The following is a 23,505-nucleotide window of genomic DNA, read 5'->3' as shown; positions in this document are numbered from 1 at the left end:
TTACTCCCATTTTGTCTTCCTCTGCTGCCCTCCCCTTTCTTAAACTGGTCGCAAAAGCCAAAACATAACAGCATCTGCAGAACCAGCATCTGCAGAATTGTGAAATTATGTCTCGCGGTATTAAGTGGATGTCAATTATGCACCAATGTACTTAAATTTCAACTGCGATGATAAAGTTAAAAAAATGACACGAAAAGGGGGACATGTTTACTGCTTTTGATCGCTACACCAGAGTACAGGAGTGCTTTGTAAAGAAAAGCCCACCTGCTCTGAGCCAGAAACATTTCACAAAAGCTCTAGGATCAAGTGAGACAAATAAACATAGAAATGATTGCACGAAAATAAATCAAATTGAAAGGTATGCAAATACATACTGAATGTGGCTTTTTTATTCTCCTTGGTGAAGATCCTCGATTATCTTTTCTTTCTTGCTCTCTAAGCAAAGCCTTAAGTTGGTTAACTATCGAAAAAGAGAACAGTTAACAAGGCTCCATCCTCTAACATTCAATTTATGTTGCCCAACAACAAAAGAAAATGTGTTCTGGGCTTTTTTTATTAATTCATACAAACAAGTTACTTAGCCAGTACCGAAATTCCAATGTGCAGACTTACAAAAGAGACAAAGACAAACTTTTTTCCACAAATATTCACACGTCCATCCCCACCCCCCAAGACTAGGTTCCAGAATTATGTCCCATTGCACCATTAAACATCAGTTTAGAGTTTTTCAACTAGGCAGTAATGACTACACCAACAGAGAGGGCCTCCCCAGCCAGCAAATTAAGGACCAGACAACGCGAGGGTGGTAAATGCAGGGTTGGCAACGCTGTTAGTGTACGAGATGTCTCGGTCATGGAATCATTCTCACAATTAGCACCCACAAGTGCAAAACATGGGTGCTACATGAAACCAAAACATATTGGCTGGTCTTGAAGAGAGGAAGTGAAAGGATGTATCCTCAGTGTCAAGATGCTACCTTCAGAACCATAAGATCCCAAACCTGATCACTGCTTCCCTACTTGACCAAAATGCTGTGATCTTGAGCAAATCAATATCTCCACGTGCTTTAGTTACCTTACCTGTCTTCTCCCCACCACCATATAAATTGAAATGGCCTCGGTGGACATTAATGGGGAACTGTAACTTGTCAAGGTTTTAAAGTTGGTAGGTGGAGATAGAGTGCCATTCTCATTTGTCACTGTCTAGGAGCAGGAGTGGACACACAGAGAGAACCTAGTCACAAAAAAGGGTGTTTCCAAGTTTAACATGAGTTTGGTTGATCACACTCAAGCTTAGTGTGACTTTCCTCGCATCACTTGTGTTCATTGCAACCCTGTATTCAAGGGTTGATAGGTATCGACATGTCCCACAACTTCTGTTCCCTGGTTGGGGCATATTCTGTACACCTGCGCATTTGTAAGGCAAAACAAGAATCCCAACTCTCTCGTTTCACGTTTGGTAGTGGAGGTTGAAAGACACGGTATAGCTTTGCAAGGCTTTAGAGGTGGGGTGAGATACACCACAACATAAAAGTTACAGATACATGTGTAATAAATACAGAATCTGGGAAGCGGTACTGCCGTCACTAGAAAAGAAGAAATCACTCCTAAATATAGATAGCAACATACAGGCACAATACAAAGAATAAGAAAAAGGTCAAAGCCTCTGGCATTCTAGCATGAACAGTTACAAAAGGGGAAGTACTGGGGTTATACATGAGCAGTATTTAGGCATCAACACGCCCGAGTTCCGAGCAATGGCATAAGTTACTTTCATCCGCTTCAGAAACCTATGCTCGTAACCAGTTTTCTAAGGGCGCCTCTTCATGTAATGCCTTTCAGCTGCCACTCCCATTATGGGTCTAGGTGACATTGTACAAGCACGTAACACGTAAGAAATCCACAAGGTGATACAAATAAGGCTCCATCAATGAACACATACATGGATGTAAACCAAAGGGATTCATTTTTGTAAGAGGATTCAATCAATTAAGTAATGGTCCTCTGCTAGGAGGCTGGGAGTCAGAGGTGACAAAAGACAGGCCTCCACTTGCTCGAGGACGCGAGAGGTTCATTTATTTATTCGCGATTTATATGGTGCCAATTGCAGTCCGTAATTACTCTGTGGCGCCCAGGTTATGCCCCGGGAGAGGGATGTGTCTGCTTCCCACCTACAAATGGTCAGGAAGGGTACCAGGTGGACATCCTTGACTGCTAAAGAGTCTCTGGGAGAGAGCCCATTTCGGGGATGTGGAATGTGGTGTCACGGGAACTGATGTCCAATGAGCCATACTGCATGTCCAGAAAACCATAAGACGAATACTAGAAACTTAAGTGGGACAGTAGTTCTAGGAGTCGCCCTCACTGGAGCTGCAGGACTAAATGGTCCAATGAAAAGGGCTCCTCCAGCGGGCAAACCAGCAGAGGAATGTTCCCCCAGGCTTCACAGAAAAGATAGAGAAAAGCTCCAAACCTTTGTTGTAATAAAAAAAAACGACGAGAACCGAAAACCTTAATATTTATATATAAAGGAGAATGTATGTATGTGTGTATGTTTGGCTATACAAATCCACACCGTTGAACCCACGTCTACCAAATTTTGTATGGATTCCTCATTTGTTTGGGGCAAGATTGTAGTCTATGTTTGGATGCAAAAAATTAACTCTGTAGAAACCCTCATTTACTGATGCTCACCCAGATTTTCTACAGTAGGTACTAGGAGGAGGCAAAATTGTGAAGTGTCTGAAGCAAAATGTTCGATGTGTTGGTTATTCCTTTGAAATGTATTACTACTGTATTTTATTTTATATTTATTACATTTGTTACACGCCCAAAAGGTATCACAGTGAGGTTACAGACAGCTTAAAAGATTTCTTATACAATGTTACAAATAAATGGAAACCGTGATGGCATTTCGATTTGTGACTCTAGTCGAGGACACTCTAGTGCCACGGTTGGTTGAGACTGTATACAGTTCGAAAGTGTTTATTAAAGCATTTTTAAAGGAAATTAAAACATTTGTTTTTAATCATGTCACTCCAAATATGGGAAGCCATTGGGTGACTAAAACATGCTGCACAAAAAACGAACATCACTTGGAAAAGCTTGCTCTGATGCAAAGTGAAAATCAATATCAAGAGTTTCTGAAACACAACAACAAACAGCAGCACGACTTGCTGACCAGAGGACAAGAGCAACTTTCTCCAGGGCAAATGAGATGCCAGAGCAAACTGAAGAAAGACTTGCTGACAGGAGAACAAGAGCAACATCCTCCAGGGCATATGAGACACCACTCGATCAGGACACGGGCAACGCCGGTTACCCCAGCTAGTTACTAATAAAGTGAAATTCCCTTGGGGTATGTTAACTATGTGCAAGTCATTTGTAGCAAGACAAAATCAATCACAAAACATGTTTTAAATTATTCTCAAAACACATACACATGCTCAATCACATCTAGTGTTAACATTGATCTTATTCTTTTAAACATGTTTTATGGACACGGTCTCTGCTTCACATAAAAGTAAATAGGTACATATACAGCATTTCAATTATCAAAATTCTAGCCATAAAGCCTTTTATTGATTAGTCTGGCGAGACTGAAGGCATCCTTTTCTATATTATGCACATATACCATATCCTTAAACAAATCTTCAACTTTCGAAGGTCTTTTTCCCACCCACAGTAGCTAGTGTCTGTATTTAGCTAATGTCACAGATGGCACAGAAACATGTATGCAGAAATATAGTTTGAGGGTCTTTACTGGGTGGTGAGGGCCCTGGTGCTGTCCCTCTCTCCCGTCGCCCTCGAGAACCTCCCCAAGCGAGGCGGTCTTAATCCCTGTTAGATCTATTGATCGGTATCCCCTACTGTCTAAATTATATTCCAGGACTATGCATGGCTTCTCTAAATGCTGGCTATCAGACTGCCTAAGGGACATCCTAACTGTCTCTACTCTCACGAGCTGTTAGTGCTCTAATGTGGGTAATGACGGGGACTGTCCCTTCCACTCGCTCGGTCTGATTCACCTGGTTCCAGTCACGTCCACGGGTACCTTACTTTTCTACATTACTTAATACTTCCTTCCACACTCCTCCCCTCCAGCCTGCTGTCCCTCTTCACTCCACCTTTCTCATACCTCCACCCTTTGATCATTTCACTCCTCCATCCCATATACATTACTCTGCCTTCACAAGATTGCTCTACTTGTCCAACTACTTCTTCCTCACTAAAACCAGTTTCCTCCCGATATTGCCCTTCTCCTCCTCCCACTACTACTACGCTATACCTCCCACTGCCCCTATTCTCGGTCTCCCACCACCACTAACCTCCTCTTTCCACTACCACTACTCTCTTCGTAGCGATACCGCTACTATCCTCCTCCCACTACTTTTTTTGTCCCGCTACCACTACACTCTTTCACCCACAATCCCTACTACACACAAACACATCTATCCCAATTGTTCTGTACCACTCTTCTCAGACCCACTCTTTACACTAGTTTTCCTACCTACTTCTATCACACACTTTGAGAAAACTGAGTGTATCCTCATAGCTGCTTCCCTTGTATCCTCTTCTCAGGTGGCCAGGGAAAGGCCATCGCTTTTGGATCCTGACCCTTGGAGTGGAGAAGCGAGGGAGGATCACCTGGGTGGAGGGTCCTTGGGGATTGGGGAATAGGACGTCCTTAGGGGAAATGCAGCTGCTCCCCTTTCCCATTTCATGATGAACTCATAATCCTAGGCGTATTTATGGGCTATTGTTACCCCTTTCCCTCTAGCCAATGTAGCAGCAGACAATATTATCAATCTAGAAGCTACAGAAAGAGGGTCAAAAGTAGGAGGGTTAGCAGCTAGACATGGCATCCCCCTGGTACTTCTGAGAAACAACCTCATCCTTCACCAGCCTTTAGGGGATGTTGTAAAACACATCCCCTCATTCAACCCACCATAGTACTGGGACGAAGAAGAGACCCACTAAGGGGACACATCCTCATTTGGGTGAGATAAATATATGTCGATCTCATATTCTGAATACAGACACATATCAATCTCACACTGTTAATTCAGATAAATGTCAGCCAACTACCTAAGTGAGGAGAAGACGACAACAGAGTTATGAATAATTCCTTTTATGCAACTCTCTCCAAACACCACTCTGGCACTGAAACGAAGAAGAGGACTATGGAGGAGTTCAGATGGAGAAGCCAGGCATGTCATAAATTACTTACATGAAACTATTGCTCTCCAACATGAGTCTGGCATGGATTCACATGCTCATGAATATTCCCTGTTGTCAGGCTGGGAATCCTCGGTAAAAAGAAAAAACAGTTTTATTTTCACTTTAAAACTGCATTTCTCCTCTAAACCAATCACTGTCCTCTGGGTCATACTGCCCCCATCCAATGACAGTCCTCTCCCTAAACTCCGCCTCTGGCAGTCATCTTCAGATTTGGTAAGCACGTAAAGTGGCAGTATGACCAATAAGAGCCGCAGTGGGCCAAATGGAGGATTTCGCATGTGAATCCATGCCAGATCCATGCTGGAGAACAATAGTTACAGGTAAGTAACTTAGACCTTTTCCAGCATGGGGGCTGGCATGGATTTAGATGCTCATGAATAACGACTACACAGCAGTATAGCATTACAAAACCATGAAAGGTGACAAGGCTCAACAGAAGCAATTCACGCTTACCTCTGGAACAGACTCACCTCAAGCGAACAGGTTGCCTAACACTGCTTGGCTGACTCTGGACTCCTTCCTGGTATCCCTGTCTGTCATGGGTATCAGGCAGGTAGTTGGGGCAAGCTGGGTGGAGGCTAGGCCTGGCATAGGCACACAAAGAACCCATAACAAATCCCTCCTTTCATTACTTCCTAGTGTTTGTAGTAACTTCCTGTTTACCACTTCAGTTGCCAAACAGGAAGTGCATGATAATTTATGAGCTCTCTAGCGTTTGGGTGTGGCTGGCTATATAAGCCACACCCAAAATTCTTCCAGTGCTTCGTGTTGCTTACTGTGAGCTGTATCAGCAACACACTTGCCGTGCTCTGGATCAGCCAGCATCTGCTTACCTGCTCCGGATCATCCTGCTTCTGCCTACCTGCTCCGGATCATCCTACTTCTGCATACCCGCTCCGGATCATTCTGCTTCAGCTTATCTGGTTCTTACGCCACGCCGCAGCTATTTCCAGTCAAGAGGGGACTTCTACACCGACACCTATAAGAACAAAGAAGAACTGCGTTAACATGCGCACATCAGTAACGTTGCGCATACTCCCCAAATCTTCCAGCGACGCTGGAATACAGGTTAGTTGTACGAGCGCACAAACCCCTGTAAAAGAAAGAAGAGACATTATTCATTGCGCTCGCCCCAATAACGCGGACACTTATTTCACTGCGCTCTCTCTCTCTACGCGGTGCATACTTACCAAAAGCCTCAGTGTAAACTTACCTAACCACCAAGTCTCCAGTAGCGCTGAACCCGGACTTGAGGCGCTAATACCACATAATTTCTCCTACAAGGGAACTGGAGCGACATTACCAGGTGCGCTCGAATTAAAAGGCGCTGCGCAAACCTACCAGCAGCTAGCTTCTACAAGCAGCGCTACTCGCCCTCAAAAATACCGGCAAACAAAGACAATACGGACAATTTTGGACACTCAACATTCTCCGCGCAACTCACTTGTGGGAAGGACTTTCTAGCTAGTGAAGAAACTGGCGCCTTTAACTCTCGGCCTCGCTGTGAAGGCATAAAACAGCGTTTGGCATCTGAACTCAGCCTACAGACATTGGCACCAATCACATGAGTGAATCGCGCCCCTGCGAATGCAGGATAAAGTGCACACCCTACTAAAGATCAAAGTAAACCCATAGGGGATATCACAGCACACAGTAAAGAGAAGGGAAGGGCCCAGGGGAATCGGGTGAATTCAGGTCTGAGTGTACACCTTGTATTTGACAGGTATTCCTCCGGGTGAAAGAGGGGAAGTGAAGACTCAGGGTCAAGGGAGGCTCGTCCATCACTCCTGCAGAGACACAGGTGATTGTGACACTGTCGATGCAGTAGAACTTTGTGAAGGTGTGCGTGGACCTCCACGTAGCATCCCTCCAGATGTCCAGCAAGGGTACACGAGAAAGGAATGCCGTTGTTGCAGAGAAAGCTCTGGTGGAGTGGGCTCTCGGACGGCCCGGCGCCAGTCGGTTCACCAACCGGTGACAGTGCATGATGAAGCCAGAGAGCCACCTCGTAATGGAAGCCTTGTACAAGGCCTTTCCATGGTTCACAAACAAATGAGAAGTGTTATGAAAACTCTTCATGCGTGTTAAGTAGAACTTCAAGGCACGAGCAACGTCCAGCGAGTGAAAGGCCCTCTCGGCCGGCAACAAAGGTTTCGGGAAGAAAACAGAACACCAGAGGCTTGTTGAGATGGAATTCCGAAGGAACCTACAGCATGAAAGAGGGGTGTTTATGCAGTACCACCCTCGATTTGTGGATAATCAGGTATGGTTCCTTACAGGATAGGGCCTGGATCTCACCCACACGTCTGGCAGAGGTGATGGCCACAAGGAAAGCCGTCTTCCATGAGGTAAACGTGAGTGGGGACTGATGCATAGGCTTGAAGGGGGCCCCTATGAGCCTCGGCAGAACCAGGTTGAGTTCCCACGCTGGGGCAGGAGCCTTCACCGGCGAGAAGGGTCAGAAAAGTCCTTTGAGAAGCTCCTTGACAAGTCTGTGGGACCACAGCGAGGATCTCCCCGAGGATCTGGTGTAGCGTGGGATGGCAGCCAGATGTACCTTGATGGATGTGTGGGCCAGCCCAGCTTTTGCCAAGGACAGCAAGTACAGAAGAATCTCTGGAGCTGTGACCCTCAGAGGGGTCATCTTCTGCGACCGGCCCCATGTGGCAAAATGATTACACTTATGGCCATAGTACTTCAGAGTTGATTACGCCCTGGCCTTAGCGAGGACTTCCTTGCAGTCCGCTCGCAACTCATAACCTCCAAACTCTAAGGATGTAGGTGCCAAGCCTTCAGGTAGAGCAATCCTGGGTCATGATGAAGGATTGCGCCTCCCTCTCTGGTGAGCAGATCTGGAAACACCAGCAACTTGACTGGAGGCGACACTGATAGGCTGAGAAGATCCGGATAGCAAATCTGCCTCGGCCACGCCGGGGCGATGAGTATTATCTTGCATCAACACTGAGTGTGTTGATGACACGTAGCAGGAGAGGGAACAGAGGGAACGCGTACAAAACAGCCCTTCCCAAGGGAAGGAGAATGCATCCACCAGGCTCCTCAGCTGGAGGAATCTGCTGGCAAACCCCTGGCATTTGGAGTTCGCCGCCGTGGCAAACACCTCGATCTGTGGTCTGTCCCATTCGGCCAACTGTCAGTCCACCTGATCCTGACAAAGTTCCCACTCGTGGCAGTAGCGCAGTTCCCTGTTGAGGGAGTCTGCAATGGTGTCCTCAACTCCCGCCAGGTGGAGAGGGACGAGGAACATCCCCTGTCCGACAGCCCAGTGTCACAAGTTGTGAGCTTCCTTGGAGACGCTGCGGAATGAGTGCGCCCCTGCTTCGTGATGTAGAACATGGTGGTGGTGTTGTCCGTAAAGATCATCACCATCTTGCCTTTCAGAGATGGTAGGAACGACTTGAGGGCCCAGAACACTGCCTGTAGTTCCAGGATGTTGATGTGCAGATCCTTCTCCCCCGACAGCCACAGGCCTCTGGCGTGCAGACATCCAGTATGCACCACCACCCAACCTTCCAGGGAGGCGTCCGTGGTGGCTTTTGAAATCGTGGGCTTTTTAAATTGTGTGCCTTAGGCAATGTGGGCGCAGACCCCCCCACCACCATCACCCGCCGGAACCCCTAGTTGAGAGCTATCTTGTCCATGAAACTTCCGGAAACCTGTATCCAACGGGCATCCTAGAATTCCTGTAGGGGTCGCATCTGCAACCTGCAGAGACGCAGGAAAACATCATGCCCAGTAACGACTTGATGGCCCACACCATAGCCGTCTTCACCAATGATAGCCGCTGCACCCGTTATTGAATGGCTGCTAGCCTCTCCTCCGAGGGCAATGCCAAGCAAACCACTGTGTTAAGCCTGGTGATGAGGAACAGCGCGTTCAGCAATGGCGTTAAGCAGGACTTCGGATAGTTGACGGAGAATCCCAGATCTGTCAATAATCGGACGGTCATCTTTGTGTGTTCGTCGACTCGCTCCTGCGAGTGCGTGCTTATCAGCCAATCGTCCAGATATGGATATAGGTGTATGCCCTGCAGACGTAGATGGGCTACCACCGGTGCCAGGCATTTTGTGAACACTCTTGGGGCCGACTTCAAGCCGAATGGTAGGGCTTTGAACTGGTAGTGCTGGCCCTGCACCACGAAACGTAGACATTTTCAATGTTTCTTGTGACTGGGGACGTGGAAATCGGTGTCCTCCAGGTCCAACGACGTCAAGAAATCTCCTCTTTCCAGTTGGCCGAACACGTACTGCAACGTGACCATCCTGAATTTTTGGGATTTTAAGTATTTGTTCAGACGGCGTAGGTCCAGGATGGGTCTCACCTATCTTCTTTCTGATCAGAAAGTATCTGGAATAGATTCTGGAGCCCCGGAACCTTTGGGAACCAGCTCTATCGCCCCTTTCTGTAACATGGCTCGCACCTCTTGCAAGAGCGGAGGGATGTGCTGCTCCTGCCGGGGAACCCCGGGCAGAATATTTGGACACCTGCGTTGGAACTCCAAAGTGAGCCCTTGGGCGAGAGCTTCCAGCACCCATCTGTCGGTGGTGATCTTCCTCGACTCGCTGACAAACCTAGTCAGCCATCCTCCCACCAGGGTTCAGTAGTGGGGGCCCGACGTCTTGGTCGGTTCAGGCTTGCTAGTGCGCCGGCATCCTGCCCTGCGGGCGATGCTGTTATCCACTACCGTAGGCCTTGGAGCGGCCCATGTAGGCTTCTTGCGTTGAGGAGCAGAAGACTGTCTGTAAGATGCAGATAAACCCTTTGATGACCTGCTCGATTTTCCCCTGGAGGAGCGGAAAGAAGACAAGCAGTGCTGCTGAAGAGTGCCAAGGGAACGTGCCAAATCTGTATCTGTTTTGATGGCCTGGAGGGACAGGTCGACTGCCATCCCAAACAGATTCTCCCTGAAGAGCATGTCCAGCACCTTTGCTTGGACCTCCTGATGTAAGTTAGTGGCCTTCGTCCATCTCTGCCGACGAAGGCAGACACTGTTCCCCATTAGCTGAAAAGCTGCATCAGCAACGTCCACTGCCACCGTGATGGCATGGTCCGAAGCCACTTCCCCTTGCTGATCAAAGGCAAGGGCTTCCATCTTCTTGTCATCGGGGAGGAACACCAGGATCAGTCCTAGCTTGTCACACAATTCCCTGTCGTACCTGGCCAGGATCGCCAAGGACTTAGACGCCTGGATTGTGGCCGCCGCGGTGTAGGTCACTTTCTTCCTCTTGGCGTCCATCCTTTTGCCCTCGCTGTCCGGAGGAACAGACAACGATGAGGCTGGGTTAGCCGACCGTGTCCTCGCGGCCGCCTACCCCACTGAGTCCGGTGATGGTTGCGACCTCAGGTACTTGGGTGCGGTGTCCGGCACCCTATACTTCTTCTCCAGCCTATCCCACTTGGCTGGAGTCATGCAAGGGAGTAGTTTCTTACCTGTAACTACATTTCTCCAGCGTTGTTATCTTTCATGGATTCACATGCTGTGGATATTTCTTGTCAGGCTGGAAACCTCAGTAACTTTAACCTAGCGTTTTCCTGTGGAAAACTTCAACACCTTAGTGTCCTATCGACGTCTTTTGGGTGCTTTAGGCTACATCAACAGGACGTCTGGTATAAATAGCCCGTCCCATGGCTTACCAAAGTTGAGGAAACACGAACCAAGGTTTGCCTGCAGGGGCGGCCCAGCGAGCGTATGAGAATCCATGAAAGATACCAATGCTGGAGAAATGGAGTTACAGGTAAGAAACTATTCGCTTCACCAGCATTGGATCTTTCATGGATTCACATGCTGTGAATAGATTACATAGCAGTGTGAAAAACTGCAGGTGCAGGACAGGCAAAACAACCCCAGGCCACAGCCATGAACACAAAGAATAACATCCAACAACATGCATGATAACAAAACCAGCAAGTGATAGAGTAAAACAAACGCTGGTAGCTGCAGGGGCCAACCTTATTGAAACAGGCCTTGGAGGACCGCCCGTCCCACCTGTACATCTTCCACATGTTGCTGTCCCAGACAGTAGTGTCTGGTGAAGGTATGCAGCACCACCCAAGATGCTGCCTTGCAAATGTCACAGAGCGGTATACCAGCCCATAGCGCCAACGCTGTGGGCCTTGTAAAATGGGCCTTAGGAGTACCCCTCAAAGACTTGCCAGCCTCCCTGTAACAAAAGGAAATTGCAGATGAGACCCAACAGGAAAGTCCTTGCTTTAAAATAGACTGCCCCTTGTTGGAGGGACCAAAAGCCACAACCAGCTGTCTCGACTTCCTGAAGCCCAGAGTATGGTCCAGATAAAACTTCAATGCCCTCTTGACGTCTAATGAATGCAGAGCTCTTTTCGCCGGCGTAGTCGCCTTAGCGAAGAATGAGGGCAAAGCAATCATAGCGTGTTTGTGAAACTCTGAAGGCACTTTCCGGATAAAGTGAGGATTAGTAGAGAGGAGAACCTTGTCTCTCATGAATCGTAGATACGGCAGGTCAATGACCAGCGCCTGAAGTTCCGATATCCTTCTGGCAGATGTGATCGCAATCAGAAATGCAACTTTCCACGAGAGGAACTTCAAGGATCCTGTCGGCATGGGCTCAAACAGCGGCTTCATAAGAGCAGAGAGAACCACATTGAGACTCCATACCGGAGCAAACCTTTTCTCCGATGGAAATGTCAGAAAAAATCCTTTTAGAAAGTGTTTAACCAACCTGTCACTAAACAGAGGAGTAGCATGGCGCCGTCTTGTGAACCTGGAAATGTCAGCCAAATGCACCTTGATCGACGACAATGCCAGGCACACCTGCGCCAGCTGCAGCAAGTAAGGGAGAATCTGGGCCGGAGATACTTCCAACGGCTGCAGGCCCGGTTGCTCTTCACACCAGGCACAGAACCTCACCCATTTTCTACTGTAAGAGATATTGGGGGAAGGCGCCCTTGCCGCCGCCAGGATCCGACCACACTCCCACAAGATACCTAGATGACCGAACTCGGAGTGGTCAGGAGCCGCGCTGCCAGGCTGAGGGATGCCGGATCGTGATGCCACACCCTTCCTTCGTCCTGTGACAGCAGATCCTGCTCCGACCATAGACGAAGTGGCTCTTCCACCGCGAGATGAAGGAGATCTGAGAACCACCTCTGCATGGGCCAGAACGGGGCTACCAAGATCACTTTGCACAGGTACTTGCGCACCAACTGGATCATTCTTCGAATCTGAGGAAACGCGTACACGAACAGGCCCGTCCACGGGAACGTGAATGCGTCTCCTCTCGATTCCAGATGAGCCACCCTGCTGGCAAACAACGGGTGCTGCTTGTTCTCTGGCGCGGCAAACAAGTCGAGAGGGAGAAACCCCCATTTCTGGAAGACCTTCATCACCTGTTCTTCCTTCAGATTCCACTCATGCAACTGACTCGCGTCTCTGCTGAGAGTGTCTGCCTGAACATTCTGAACCCCCAGCAAATGATAAGCGGCAATGTGAATCCCATCAGCAATGGCCCAATGCCAGACCTCCTGATCCTCCCTGGACAGGAGCCGGTAATGCATGCCCCCCTGCTTCCTCAAATAGAAAATTGTGGTGGTATTGTCTGTCAACACACAAACCACTGGCTCTTGAAGGAGAGGTAGAAAGTATTTCAGAACCCAGTGGACCGGTCTCAACTCCAGAACGTTTATGTGCAACAACGCCTCCTCCCGAGACCATAGGCCCTAGACTTGCAACTGGTCGAGGTGCACCCCCCAACCCACCTGGGAAGCGTCTGTCACTAATGATGAACTGAAAGTCTGCCTCCAGCAGGGGCATGCCCTGTTCAAGATTTTCTGTGCAAGTCCACCACCCCAGGGCCTCCACCAGAATACGGGAGATGACCACTTTGTCCGACCATATCCCCTGCACCAGTCGCATGAACAGGCGGCAATTCGGGATGAGCGGAATGAAGGACGCCATGGAGCCGAGAAGCAACATGTAACTCTGGACCAAGACCGTAGTTCCCAGGCCCCACTCGCTCGCCTAGGACTGCAACTTCTCCACTCTTTCGTCAATGGCTTCACCAGATTTTCCTGCATAAGAAACTGAGCACCAAGAAAAACCAACTCCCTGGATGGCGTCAGATAGGATTATGCGAAGTTGACAGCGAACCCCAGCCATTGTAACAGGCATATGGATGCCTGAAGAGACTCCAACGTCCTTTCCGGCAAAAGCCCACCAGACCAACCAATCGTCCAGGTAGGGGTACACATGATGCCTGTCCCTGCGGAGGAAGGCAGCCACTGGAGCCAGGCATTTTGTGAAAGTCCTGGGAGCTGACTTCAGCCCAAACGGGAGGATACGAAACTGGTAATGATTGTCTCTGACCATGAAGCACAGGAACCTGCAATGTTTTGGCCACATCGGGATGTGGAAGTAAGCGTCCTCGAGATCTGACGACGCCAGGAACTCTCCAGGCTGCACCGAGCTGATTACATCCTGCAACGTGAGCATCTTTAACTTCAGGCATTGCAGATTTTTGTTCAACGGCCAAAGATCTAGAATAGGCCTCCACTTTCCATTGGGCTTTTTTAATCACAAAATACTGGGAGTACACCCCCTGGCCTCATTCCGACACCGGGACTGTTTCTATTGCCCCTGTCGACAACATGAGCTCCACCTCTTGCCGCAAGACAGAGATGCTGCTGCACCACCTGCACAGGCGGAATAGGGAGTTGAGGATGCCGAAACTCCAACTAATGGCCGAGCCGTACTGTATCCAGCACCCAGCGATCCGTAGTAATAAGATGCCACTCGTCGAGGTGTCTCGACACCCTGCCTGCTAGTTGACTGCCCTCATGTCAGTCATTGCTTAGACTTACACTGCCTTCCCTTAGCAGCCGAGGGGGCCAGACCCTTCTTACGTTGCGCCTGATAGTCCATGCTCTTCTGCGCAGACTGGAAGGAGCGCCTGAAGCCTTGGGAAGAGTAACTGGAGCGACCGTAACCTCTGTTGTGGGAAGCTGCACATCTGGAATTACACGAGGCCCCTCGAAATACCTAAAAGGGGTGAAAAGAACAGCCACTCTGCAGTGTACCCAGGGACTTCTCCGTCTCTTTCATCCTCTTCAGCGCCTCGTCGATTATTTCACCAAAGAGCTGCTCACCCTCACAGGGCATGTCCACTACCTTATGCTGCACCTCTGCACGAAAGTCAGTGCAGCACAGCCATGCCTGCCTCCGGAGAACAACCCCATTATTTATTTGTTTGAATCCGGATTCTGCCAGGTCCACTGCAATGTTAATGCTGTGGTTGGAGGCTTCCTCCCCCTCCCGAACCAGCAGCATAGCCACCTTGTGTTGTTGTTCAAGGAAATGAACAAAGAGCAGAGCCAACCGGTGCCACATCTCCCTGTCATACCGGACCATAATGGGCCAGGAATTCGCTGCTTTCACTGTCATAGCACCCACCGTCGGTACTTTTTTTCTGAAAGCATCCTGCTTCCTGGCGTCAATGTCCGGGGACGTAACACACTTATGCTGGCTCCTCGCCTTCAGACTAGACGCCGCCAAAACCACTGACTCCGGCGTGGGTTGTGACATGAGGCATTTGGGGGTAGATTACGGCGCTTTCAACTTTTTCTCCAGACGCCCCTTCACTGCCATTCCGAAAAAGGATGGCGCATCGTGCGCCGACCTTCCTGCCACACGAGGTCCAAAATGGGGACGGAGAAGACTGCCTTCTTTCGCTTCCCCATGTGATCAAAGAGAAAACAGTCTTTACTTTCCTCTTCAGGAGCAAGGCCAAATTCTTGGCAAGCCTTCGCCATCATCGCATGAAAGGCCCCAACATCATCTAGCGGAGACGGCTGAGCCGTGCTATTAGGAGGCACCATTTCAGGGTCTGTATCCCAGGCATCGGCCCTCGTGGGCGACGAGGACACTGTCAACAGTGTGTCACGAGGACCACTCTCCAGATCCGAATCAACCAGCTTCCCTTCTGCTCGATGACCTCCCGGAAGGCCGAACCCCACCGGCGACGGCAATGGCAGCCGCACCAGAGGCGAATTTCTGGGGAGACTTGGTCGAGGGGCCTCCACAGGCCCACTGCGTACCACCGGAGCCACCGGACTTGGCGCCGCCGGAAGCCTCGCATCCAATTGTCCCAACAACGACTGGAGCATACTCAACAGCTGCATGGACAGAAGAGAGTGGGGATTCACCAAAGGGTAGAGGGGCAGCCAAGCCCCAACCCCACTTGACGTAGACGGACTTGCCGACTGCAGACCCAGCGCCGATGGAATTAATACTGGCTGATGCTCGTCCTCCGGACCAGAGGACACAGGATATGGAGCAGAGTCTTGCTGAAGAATGTCCACCGGGAGCAAAGGCCCAAAGCCAGCCCCAGATTGCCACTAATCCCCCGTAGGCAACAAACCACCATCCGTCTCCAGCGGAGCCGCCAATAGCAACAGCGGCCCACTGACAGGCACGGCCGTCAACGAGGCCCCCAGCCCGGTCATAGACGGAGCCGACGACACCAACGACTTCTTGGGCATAGCCCTCGCTACCTTGTCCGGTCGACTTGGCAGGAGAGGAGCCACTCGCTCCCTTTAGAGTGATGCAACCTGGAGCCAGAGGTTTTGCCACCTCTCCCCACCTCTGACGCTGGCACCCCGTGCGCTGCTTCATAGAGGGGGGTTCTGCAGACACCGCCCTCCGGTGTGTAGACACCTTCTCTGCCGGAACCAAAGACTTTCTCCCCTGGGACGAATCCACCTCCGAACCCGGATAAGTGCCTTCGTTCAGCCAACAGATCAACCGGCGGTTGCGGTCCTTCAGCGTTTTCTGAGAAAATCCTTGACAGATCTCACAAGCGTCCGCGGAACGATTGGGGTGTAGACAATACAGGCAATCTGCATGGCTGTCCCCCTCGAAGACCTTCTTTAGGCTGCAGTTTGCACAAGGTCTAAACAATGATTTCTTCAGGCCCACAGATGACATGATGGCCCAGGTACCGAAAGCATGTGTAGAACACAAACAGTAACTCGAGAGCAAATACGAGGTGATCCCAACAGTTTGGAGACGGTTGAAATCTGAAGTGAAGCCACGGGGGCGGGGCTATTTATACTAGACGTCCTATTGGTGTAGCCTAAGGCACCGAAAAAGACGTCAATAGGACACTAAGCTGTTGAAGTTTTCCATAGGAAAATGCTAGGTTAAAGTTACTGAGGTTTCCCAGCCTGACGACGGGAAATATTCACAGCATGTGAATCCATGAAAGATCCAATGCTGGAGAATAGTTCTTCATGAGTGCCAGCCTCTCCTCCCAAATATCGTCCAGAAAAGGCACTGCCATGATCATCTTCCTTTTGGCGTCAGGCCTTTGATACAATACCCTCTCCTTCTTGCTTTCCTCGGGCACCAGCTGGAATAGCTCGGAGGTCCTGGCGATCAAGGAGTGAAACGATCCCACCTCGTCCGGTGTGGAAACTCTACAAGGAGCATCCAAATGTGGCGATTCAATGTCTGCTGGGACGCAGCCTTAGTCTTCGTCCGTACTCATGGCCATATCCGTCCCAGTCTCTGGGTCCGCCGGGGGGGGGGGTGGTTGGGGTCTGACGTGGTGGAGGAGGTTGATACAGGGGTGTCGGATGACACTTCCTCTTCTTAGGCAGAGGTTGATCAGGTGCCTGAGGTACTCCAGGAGCCGGTGCGGGGGGCAACCTCAGCTGGATCTCCGACACCAAGATGTGGAGAGTCGATAGAATGTTCAAGGTAATGTCCTTTGGCTGAGAAGGCAAGGAAGGAAAACTAGGCCATGCGCCGCCATTGTCGTCATCATCATCCTTGTGGACCGTATGCATGAACTCTTGATCATCATCGTCCGTGGACGAGACACCCATAGGTTGAACGGCGACCTGGGAGGACAGTTTTAGGGCCTCCTTGCTCCCGATTTTTTCCTCCATAAGGGCTCTGAACTGGGACCTGGGCCGGTACCTTTACCCCCTCTGGAGTGCCTGCAGTTGTTGTCAAAGCCTCTGCGGTAGTGTTGCATCGTGGGGGCAGGGACACCTTCTGCGCTGCGGGAGCCACCCTCGTAGGATCAGCGCCCATAGTTGCCATAGTAGTAGTAGACGTCAACAAAGTCGCTGAAAAGGACTTTGTCTGTGCCAGCTGAACTTGCTTGGGCTGCGCGGCCTTCTTCTTCTCTATTGTCCTTGATTTATTCGATTTCTCCCATAGCTTAGCCGGGGTGGATGACTTCCTCTTCGAAGAGGAGCTCGATGGTAGGCTGGCAATGGAGGATGAAGGCGATGCTGATAGCGCACTATCCAACTTGGGACCCGCATCAGCGGCAAACCCGGTGGACTCAGACTTGCGGATCTTAGCCTTATCTTTGACCCTCACGGATGGGGCGACCTCAAAGGACTTAGAAGACCGCTCTTTGGACCGGCTCTTCCTGGACATGGCATTACCCTACGGGGTGCTCGGAACATGGGGCAGAAGCCTTGTTCGAGTTAAGCCATGCCGCCAGCCTACTATGCCTGTCTTTCGTCGTTTTCTTAGAGAAGCCGAGGCATATTTCACACTCTACCTCCTTATGGTTCGGGTGTAGGCAGTAGAGGCATTGTAGGTGCTTGTCTTCCACAAACACATTCCGTAGACGGCATTTGGTGCAGGGGCTGAAGAGGGACCTTTCCTCCTCCTCCTCTGTCATGGTTGAAGGGAGTGACGTAGGCCCAAGATGGCCTTCTAGTAACTTTGATGAATCTCTGCCCTTGAGGGGCGCGAGCTTCACCGACAATGGATCCCTGTTGACGGCAGATGAGGAAAAGAGCACACAGGCTCTTTGGAAGAAAACTTGAACCTTTCTCGTTGAAAAACCCGAAAAAACGAGGACTCACAACACTGAGGCGTGCAATAAAAATCGGAAGCTGGCAGGGGCAAACATACTCAATTTTAGCAGTCTATGTACCCAATGAAAGACAAGACCTATACATCGCCAAACTGCTTCAGAAAGTCGGAGGGTGGTGCGAAGGCCAGCTGATCATAGGAGGGGACTTTAACTATGTAATGGGCCTAAAGTTAGACAAAACACTCCCCACCCCACAGTCACAGACCAGAAGAACAGACAGGCTCTGGGGAAGCTCTTTATGGATTTGGGGGTGATCGAAATATGGCGGTTCTTCCAGTGGGAAAATAGAGACTACACGCATTACTCTGAGGTTCATAGGGGTTATTCTAGAATAGATATGATTCTAGTCTCCTCCTCACTAATCCGCCCAAGTCACAAAAATAGAAATCGGAGTACAGTACCTCTTAGACGCCCCAGTGTCTATCAACATAGAACTAAAAGGAGGGAGGTAACAGACCCCGACCACAGTGGAGACTAAATGAGATAATCCGGAGGGATATCATGCTCAGAACACATATGGAAAGTACTATAAATAATTAATTTAAGCAGAATGACAACGGGGAGGTTGACTGGAGGGTAGTATGGGATGCGGGGAAAGCAGTAGTCTGAGGGGAATTTATTGCACAAGCAGCGCAATACTACAGGGAGAAAGCCCTAATAACACGTAAACTAGAGGATGAACTGAGCGAGGCAGAAAAGCAGCACAAAGCCCGTCAGACGCCCAAGACGCTACGGGAGCTTAGGAAGGTTAGAGCCAAACTAGAGAACCATACTGCAGATAGAATGGCGCAGGCATTACTGAAAACTAAAACAAACCTATTACATACACGGGGGGAAGGCAAATAAATTCCTTGCAGCCAAACTACAAAAACAAAAAGCGCGCAACAACATCACTAGGCTGAAAAATAAACTGAGGGAATTGCAAACTGCAGACGAGGCAAAATTAGAAATAATGGTCCAATTCCATGAGTAGCTATTGGGTAGTGAGAATTTAGATAATGTTAACCAAATAACCTATATGTCTGAAATCCAAATGCCACAAATTACAGAACAAGACAGAAATAGGTTAGGGGAACGGATAACAGCCCAAGAGGTTAGCGATGCGATAACAGCCTTGTCAAGTGGGAAGACACCGGGCCCAGATGGCCTGGGAAATGGCTACTATAAAACATTCCGCTCAAAGTTAATAACCCCTCTTACCCGCCTCTTCAAGGTGATTAGAGACGCTGGGTCAGTTTCGATGGACATGGGGAAGTCAGCCACAATATTAACCTTAAAACCTGGGAAGGACCCGGTAGACTGTGCCAGCTACCTCCCTATTGCTCTCCTTAACACAGATGCAAAACTGTATGCTAAAATTCTAGCAAATAGGCTGATGAATATCCTACCAGATATTATTCACGAGGACCAAGAAGGCTTCTTAAGAGATAGGCACACACATGATAATGTGAGATGGGCTATAGAGATCATTGACTGGGGTACAAGAACAAACCAAAAATTCTCGATAGCGGCCCTGGTTGCCAGGCGAGCCTTTCATAGTGTAAATTGGGAATACTTGAGGTTGGTGCTGGAGGGGTTTGGGTGTGGGACGGCATTCATCAAGATGGTGTTGGCAAATTACCAGCTCCCATCCACACACTTCCTGGTAAACGGCCATACCTCAAAACAGATCAACATTAGGAGAGGCACACGCCAGGGTTGCCCCCTTTCCCTGTTGATCTTTGCAATGGCAATGGAACCGTTCGTAATTAGTATAAGGAAGGAGCCAAATATCAAGGGGGTAGTTAGCGGGGGCATCCAGCATAAGGTCGCGCAATATGCAGATGATATTATGCTCTATATGGCTGACACTACAAACACACTACCTAGGATCTTTACAGAACTGCAGAAGTTTGCAGCGGTATCGGGATTCACAATAAATTACTCAAATTCCAAAGGCATTAGACATCACAGAAAGGAGGGAAGATCTAGCGCCCCTCGAGAAATTACACCCCCTAAAATGGGAAAATCAGACGCTGGAGTACTTAGGGGTTCAGGTTTCTAAAGTTATGGGGAATCTTTTCAAGGCAAACATTGTGCCCTTATGGAAGCGACTTCAAGAAGATCTGCAAAGGTGGGACGTCCAAGAGCTGTCATGGTTCGTGAGAATAGCGGCAATAAAAATGACATTACTCCCCAGATTACTGTATGCAGTGAGCTCGATCCCGGTTGAAATACCACCAAGGCTAATTAAGGAACTACAGGGGGGCTGTGAGTCCCAGACGTTTGAAGGTACATATTGGCAGCACACATGACACCAATGTTGAAGTGGGCGGGTCAGGACCCCCTGCCCGGTTGGAGTAAGATAGAACAAGCACCGACGACGATCCCACTAAAAGTACTACAATTTTTAAATCCCGGTTCCCGCCAGAATGGGGAGAAACAGTTGAGTCCACCAAAGCGATCCTGCGAAGCTGGGATCAAGCAATCCGGGGGGAAAAAAGTGCAGCAGGGACTGGGCCCACTGTCCCCTCATAACACAAAATGCAGACTTCTCACCAGGACTCCACAAACAATTCTGGGAGGGATGGGGGGAGCTGAAAAACTGTCATTAAAGACTTTGTACCATGACGGAGATCCCCATCTCATTTGAAGACTGCAAAAATAAATTCGGCATCAGTGAAAACCAAAGATATAAATATATGCAACTCTGCCACTGGATCTCCCACCCAGCAGTAAAGAAGGCTGGAATACGAACCCTGATGGGCCTAGAACTAACAATGCAAGAAGGGGCAAGCATGAAGGGAATAACCAGATTGTATAGACTACCAGACAAGGCACAAGCAGCGGATAATCTCCAATATAAGAAGGACTAGGAGAAGGACATGGGGGACATGGGGGAAAACGATCGCGGAGGAAGAATGGGGTCAAATATGGTCGAGAGCGCACAAGTTGTCTTAATCCACGACAATCAAGGAATCAGCGTACAAACTCTGCTACCGGAGGTATATGCGCCCCTACCGCCTACATAAAATGAATCCCACGTTTCCCCCGGAATGTTGGTGACAATGTGGGGAAAGGGGTGAAATTCTGGGGCACATCAAGGACATAACGGGAACCGAGCTGCCATGGTCACCAAAAATCATCTTACTGGGAGCAGTATCAGAAGGAAAATATGCTGCATCCGGCAACAGGGCGGCTTTCATAACACATTTACTGACAGCAGCAAGACTGACATTGGCCCAATGCTGGAAGACGAAAGATGGTCCCACCACGCCCTGGTGGTGGGTCAAAGTTTGGGGAGTCATGGCAATGGAAAACATCTGGGCCACAAATACTGGGAAATATCTGAAATTCCTGTCGATCTGGGACCCCCTCCAGGACTACGTAGGGGAAAGGCAAGCCCACTACTTCAAACCGCGAATACTCAAGAACATTCATATTCGTTGAGTGACTTGGGGAGATCACAACTCGCAGCCCGGCTCAGGGAGAAGAGATGGAAAGGGACAAGTTCTTTTGGCTAAGAAAAAGGGATAGGGAGGGGAGGGAGGGAGAGAGACAAGGGTGACGGGAGGAGGGTGGAAGTTCAAGGTTATGGAAAAGTGGAGACTTTGTCTAAGTTCTTGATAATGTAGGACGTAGAACGCCGATTGTAGCACTGTATTATGGAACAAAGTACAACAGTTATTTGATACTTGTCTCCGTTGAAAATAAAATATGTTTTAAAAAAAAAATCTGAAGATGGCTGCGAGAGGCGGGGCTTAGGGAGAGGACTGTCATTGGATGGGGGCAGTATGACCCAGAGGACGGTGATTGGTTTAAAGGAGAAATACAGTTTTAAAGTGAAAGTTAACTGTTTTTTCTTTTTACCGAGGATTCCCAGCCTGACAAAGGGGAATTTTCCAGAGCATATGAGTCTATGCCAGACCCCATGCTGGAGAAGTCCCTTTAACTATGGTCAGGCAATTAGACTAAACGACCACCAACGGAGGTCACTAGGTAAACCCAACAGATATAAAAATGTGGCTGTTCACGGCAAAGGTAGTCGCACAGCAGGCTGCAGTGTGGAGCCGGCTGGCGGACTGGAGAGACAGGAGTGGAAGACGTGAGCGCGGGAAGCCGTGTCAGGAAAGGACCAGAGACGACGGGTCAGAGGCAGGCCCAGAGAAGGTCGGGAAGTCCTACGCACCCTCTGTGTCGGGCGCAAGCAGGAGCTGTGGGGCGTCGAGGCACTCCGGTTGCCATGGACCTCCAGGGAAATCGAGCAGTGCTCTCCTCGACTTCTGCAAGAGAAGAGCAGAGACTGTGGAAGCTGGAAAAGCAAAGAAAGGAAAGGATGAAACCGACGGGAGCTCCCGCCTGAAGCTGGTGAGTGCAGATGGAGAACACTCATATCGCGGCGCTCCAAAAACATACAATAAGCCTTTCCTGAATATTGCACGTTTTGGAAACGGTCATCAGCACTTTTTAATATCGAAGCAAGTGCTTATAATCTTGAAATGAACTGAAGGTGGGTTCAAAGGTAAAACAGATGAGTTTTGAATACCAATCGAACTGAAAGCATTATTGAATACAGTGCAGAATTAAAGCAAATAAGGAGTATGGTTGAATAAGCATTTCTGAATGCCGCACAGAGACAAAGCAAATAATGAACGTGTTCTGAATAGAATAAGAGCAACGTTGTATAGGTTGCAACTACCACAGAATGAACTGAATGAAATATAAGTGTTGGCAAAGCAAGTAAAGTCCCAAAAAGGGTGTGAGAAGCGAAATATGTATTGACACAAGCCAAGTGATCAAGGAACTACAAGTTAAAAAGAAACCTGTATTGGCAAGAGCCAGAGAAAGATCAAAGGTGTAATCAAGTGAATGGTGGTCAAGCTAGCCACGATTCATTGTGAAAGAAAATAATCCTGATACAAGATATATGTGTCATTGTCAATGGAAAGCAGTGGACAATTGTTGCTAAAACAGATGGAAAAGGGGTATTGGTTTGCGTGACCTGTAATGGGTGGACCGGATGGTCTGTCAACTGTGCCTAAAACCGAGGGGACCCCATGCACTGGAGCAATATTGATGAACAACAGCCAAGACAAGGATATCGGTTGCATGACCTGTAATGGGTGGACTGCCTGTCTGACAACTACCCCTAGACCGAGTGCCTTCAATGAAACAGCAAAAGAAAGGAGTCAACAGTGTTGACATTAAAAGGACCAAGTCAATGAAGGTATACATGGAAAGACTTGTGTTGTAACAGATGTGAGTTGGTGAACAAGGGAAGATTACCCATGGTAAGAAGGTTGGAGAGGAACCCAATGCTTTGTGAACTGCTTTGTTTTGATCTTTGAACCATCTATCTTGAACTTGGGGAAGAGAACCCCAAGAGTTTTGTGGAA

The 23,505-nt window shown here is 49.1% G+C and overlaps 1 protein-coding gene across 7 annotated transcripts in view; it reads right to left on the bottom strand.

Moving 5' to 3' along the window:
* The window catches only part of SDCCAG8 (SHH signaling and ciliogenesis regulator SDCCAG8), a 2,836,880-nt gene that overhangs the window by 2,742,408 nt on the left and 70,967 nt on the right, over positions 1 to 23,505 (bottom strand). For 6 of the 7 annotated variants that reach the window (XM_069607960.1, XM_069607958.1, XM_069607955.1 and 3 more), the window contains exon 3: positions 375 to 460. The exons of the other annotated variant lie outside the window; for it this stretch is intronic. In XM_069607960.1, coding sequence (XP_069464061.1) covers positions 375 to 460 — 86 coding nt within the window. The remainder of the gene's footprint in view (positions 1 to 374; positions 461 to 23,505) is intronic. 7 annotated transcript variants of the gene reach the window in all.

The sequence above is a fragment of the Ambystoma mexicanum genome, chromosome 4q (assembly GCF_040938575.1).
Source record: "Ambystoma mexicanum isolate Mex_15411 chromosome 4q, UKY_AmexF1_1, whole genome shotgun sequence".
In the NCBI taxonomy this organism is placed as follows: domain Eukaryota; kingdom Metazoa; phylum Chordata; class Amphibia; order Caudata; family Ambystomatidae; genus Ambystoma; species Ambystoma mexicanum.
This window is presented reverse-complemented; position numbering and strand designations above follow the sequence as displayed.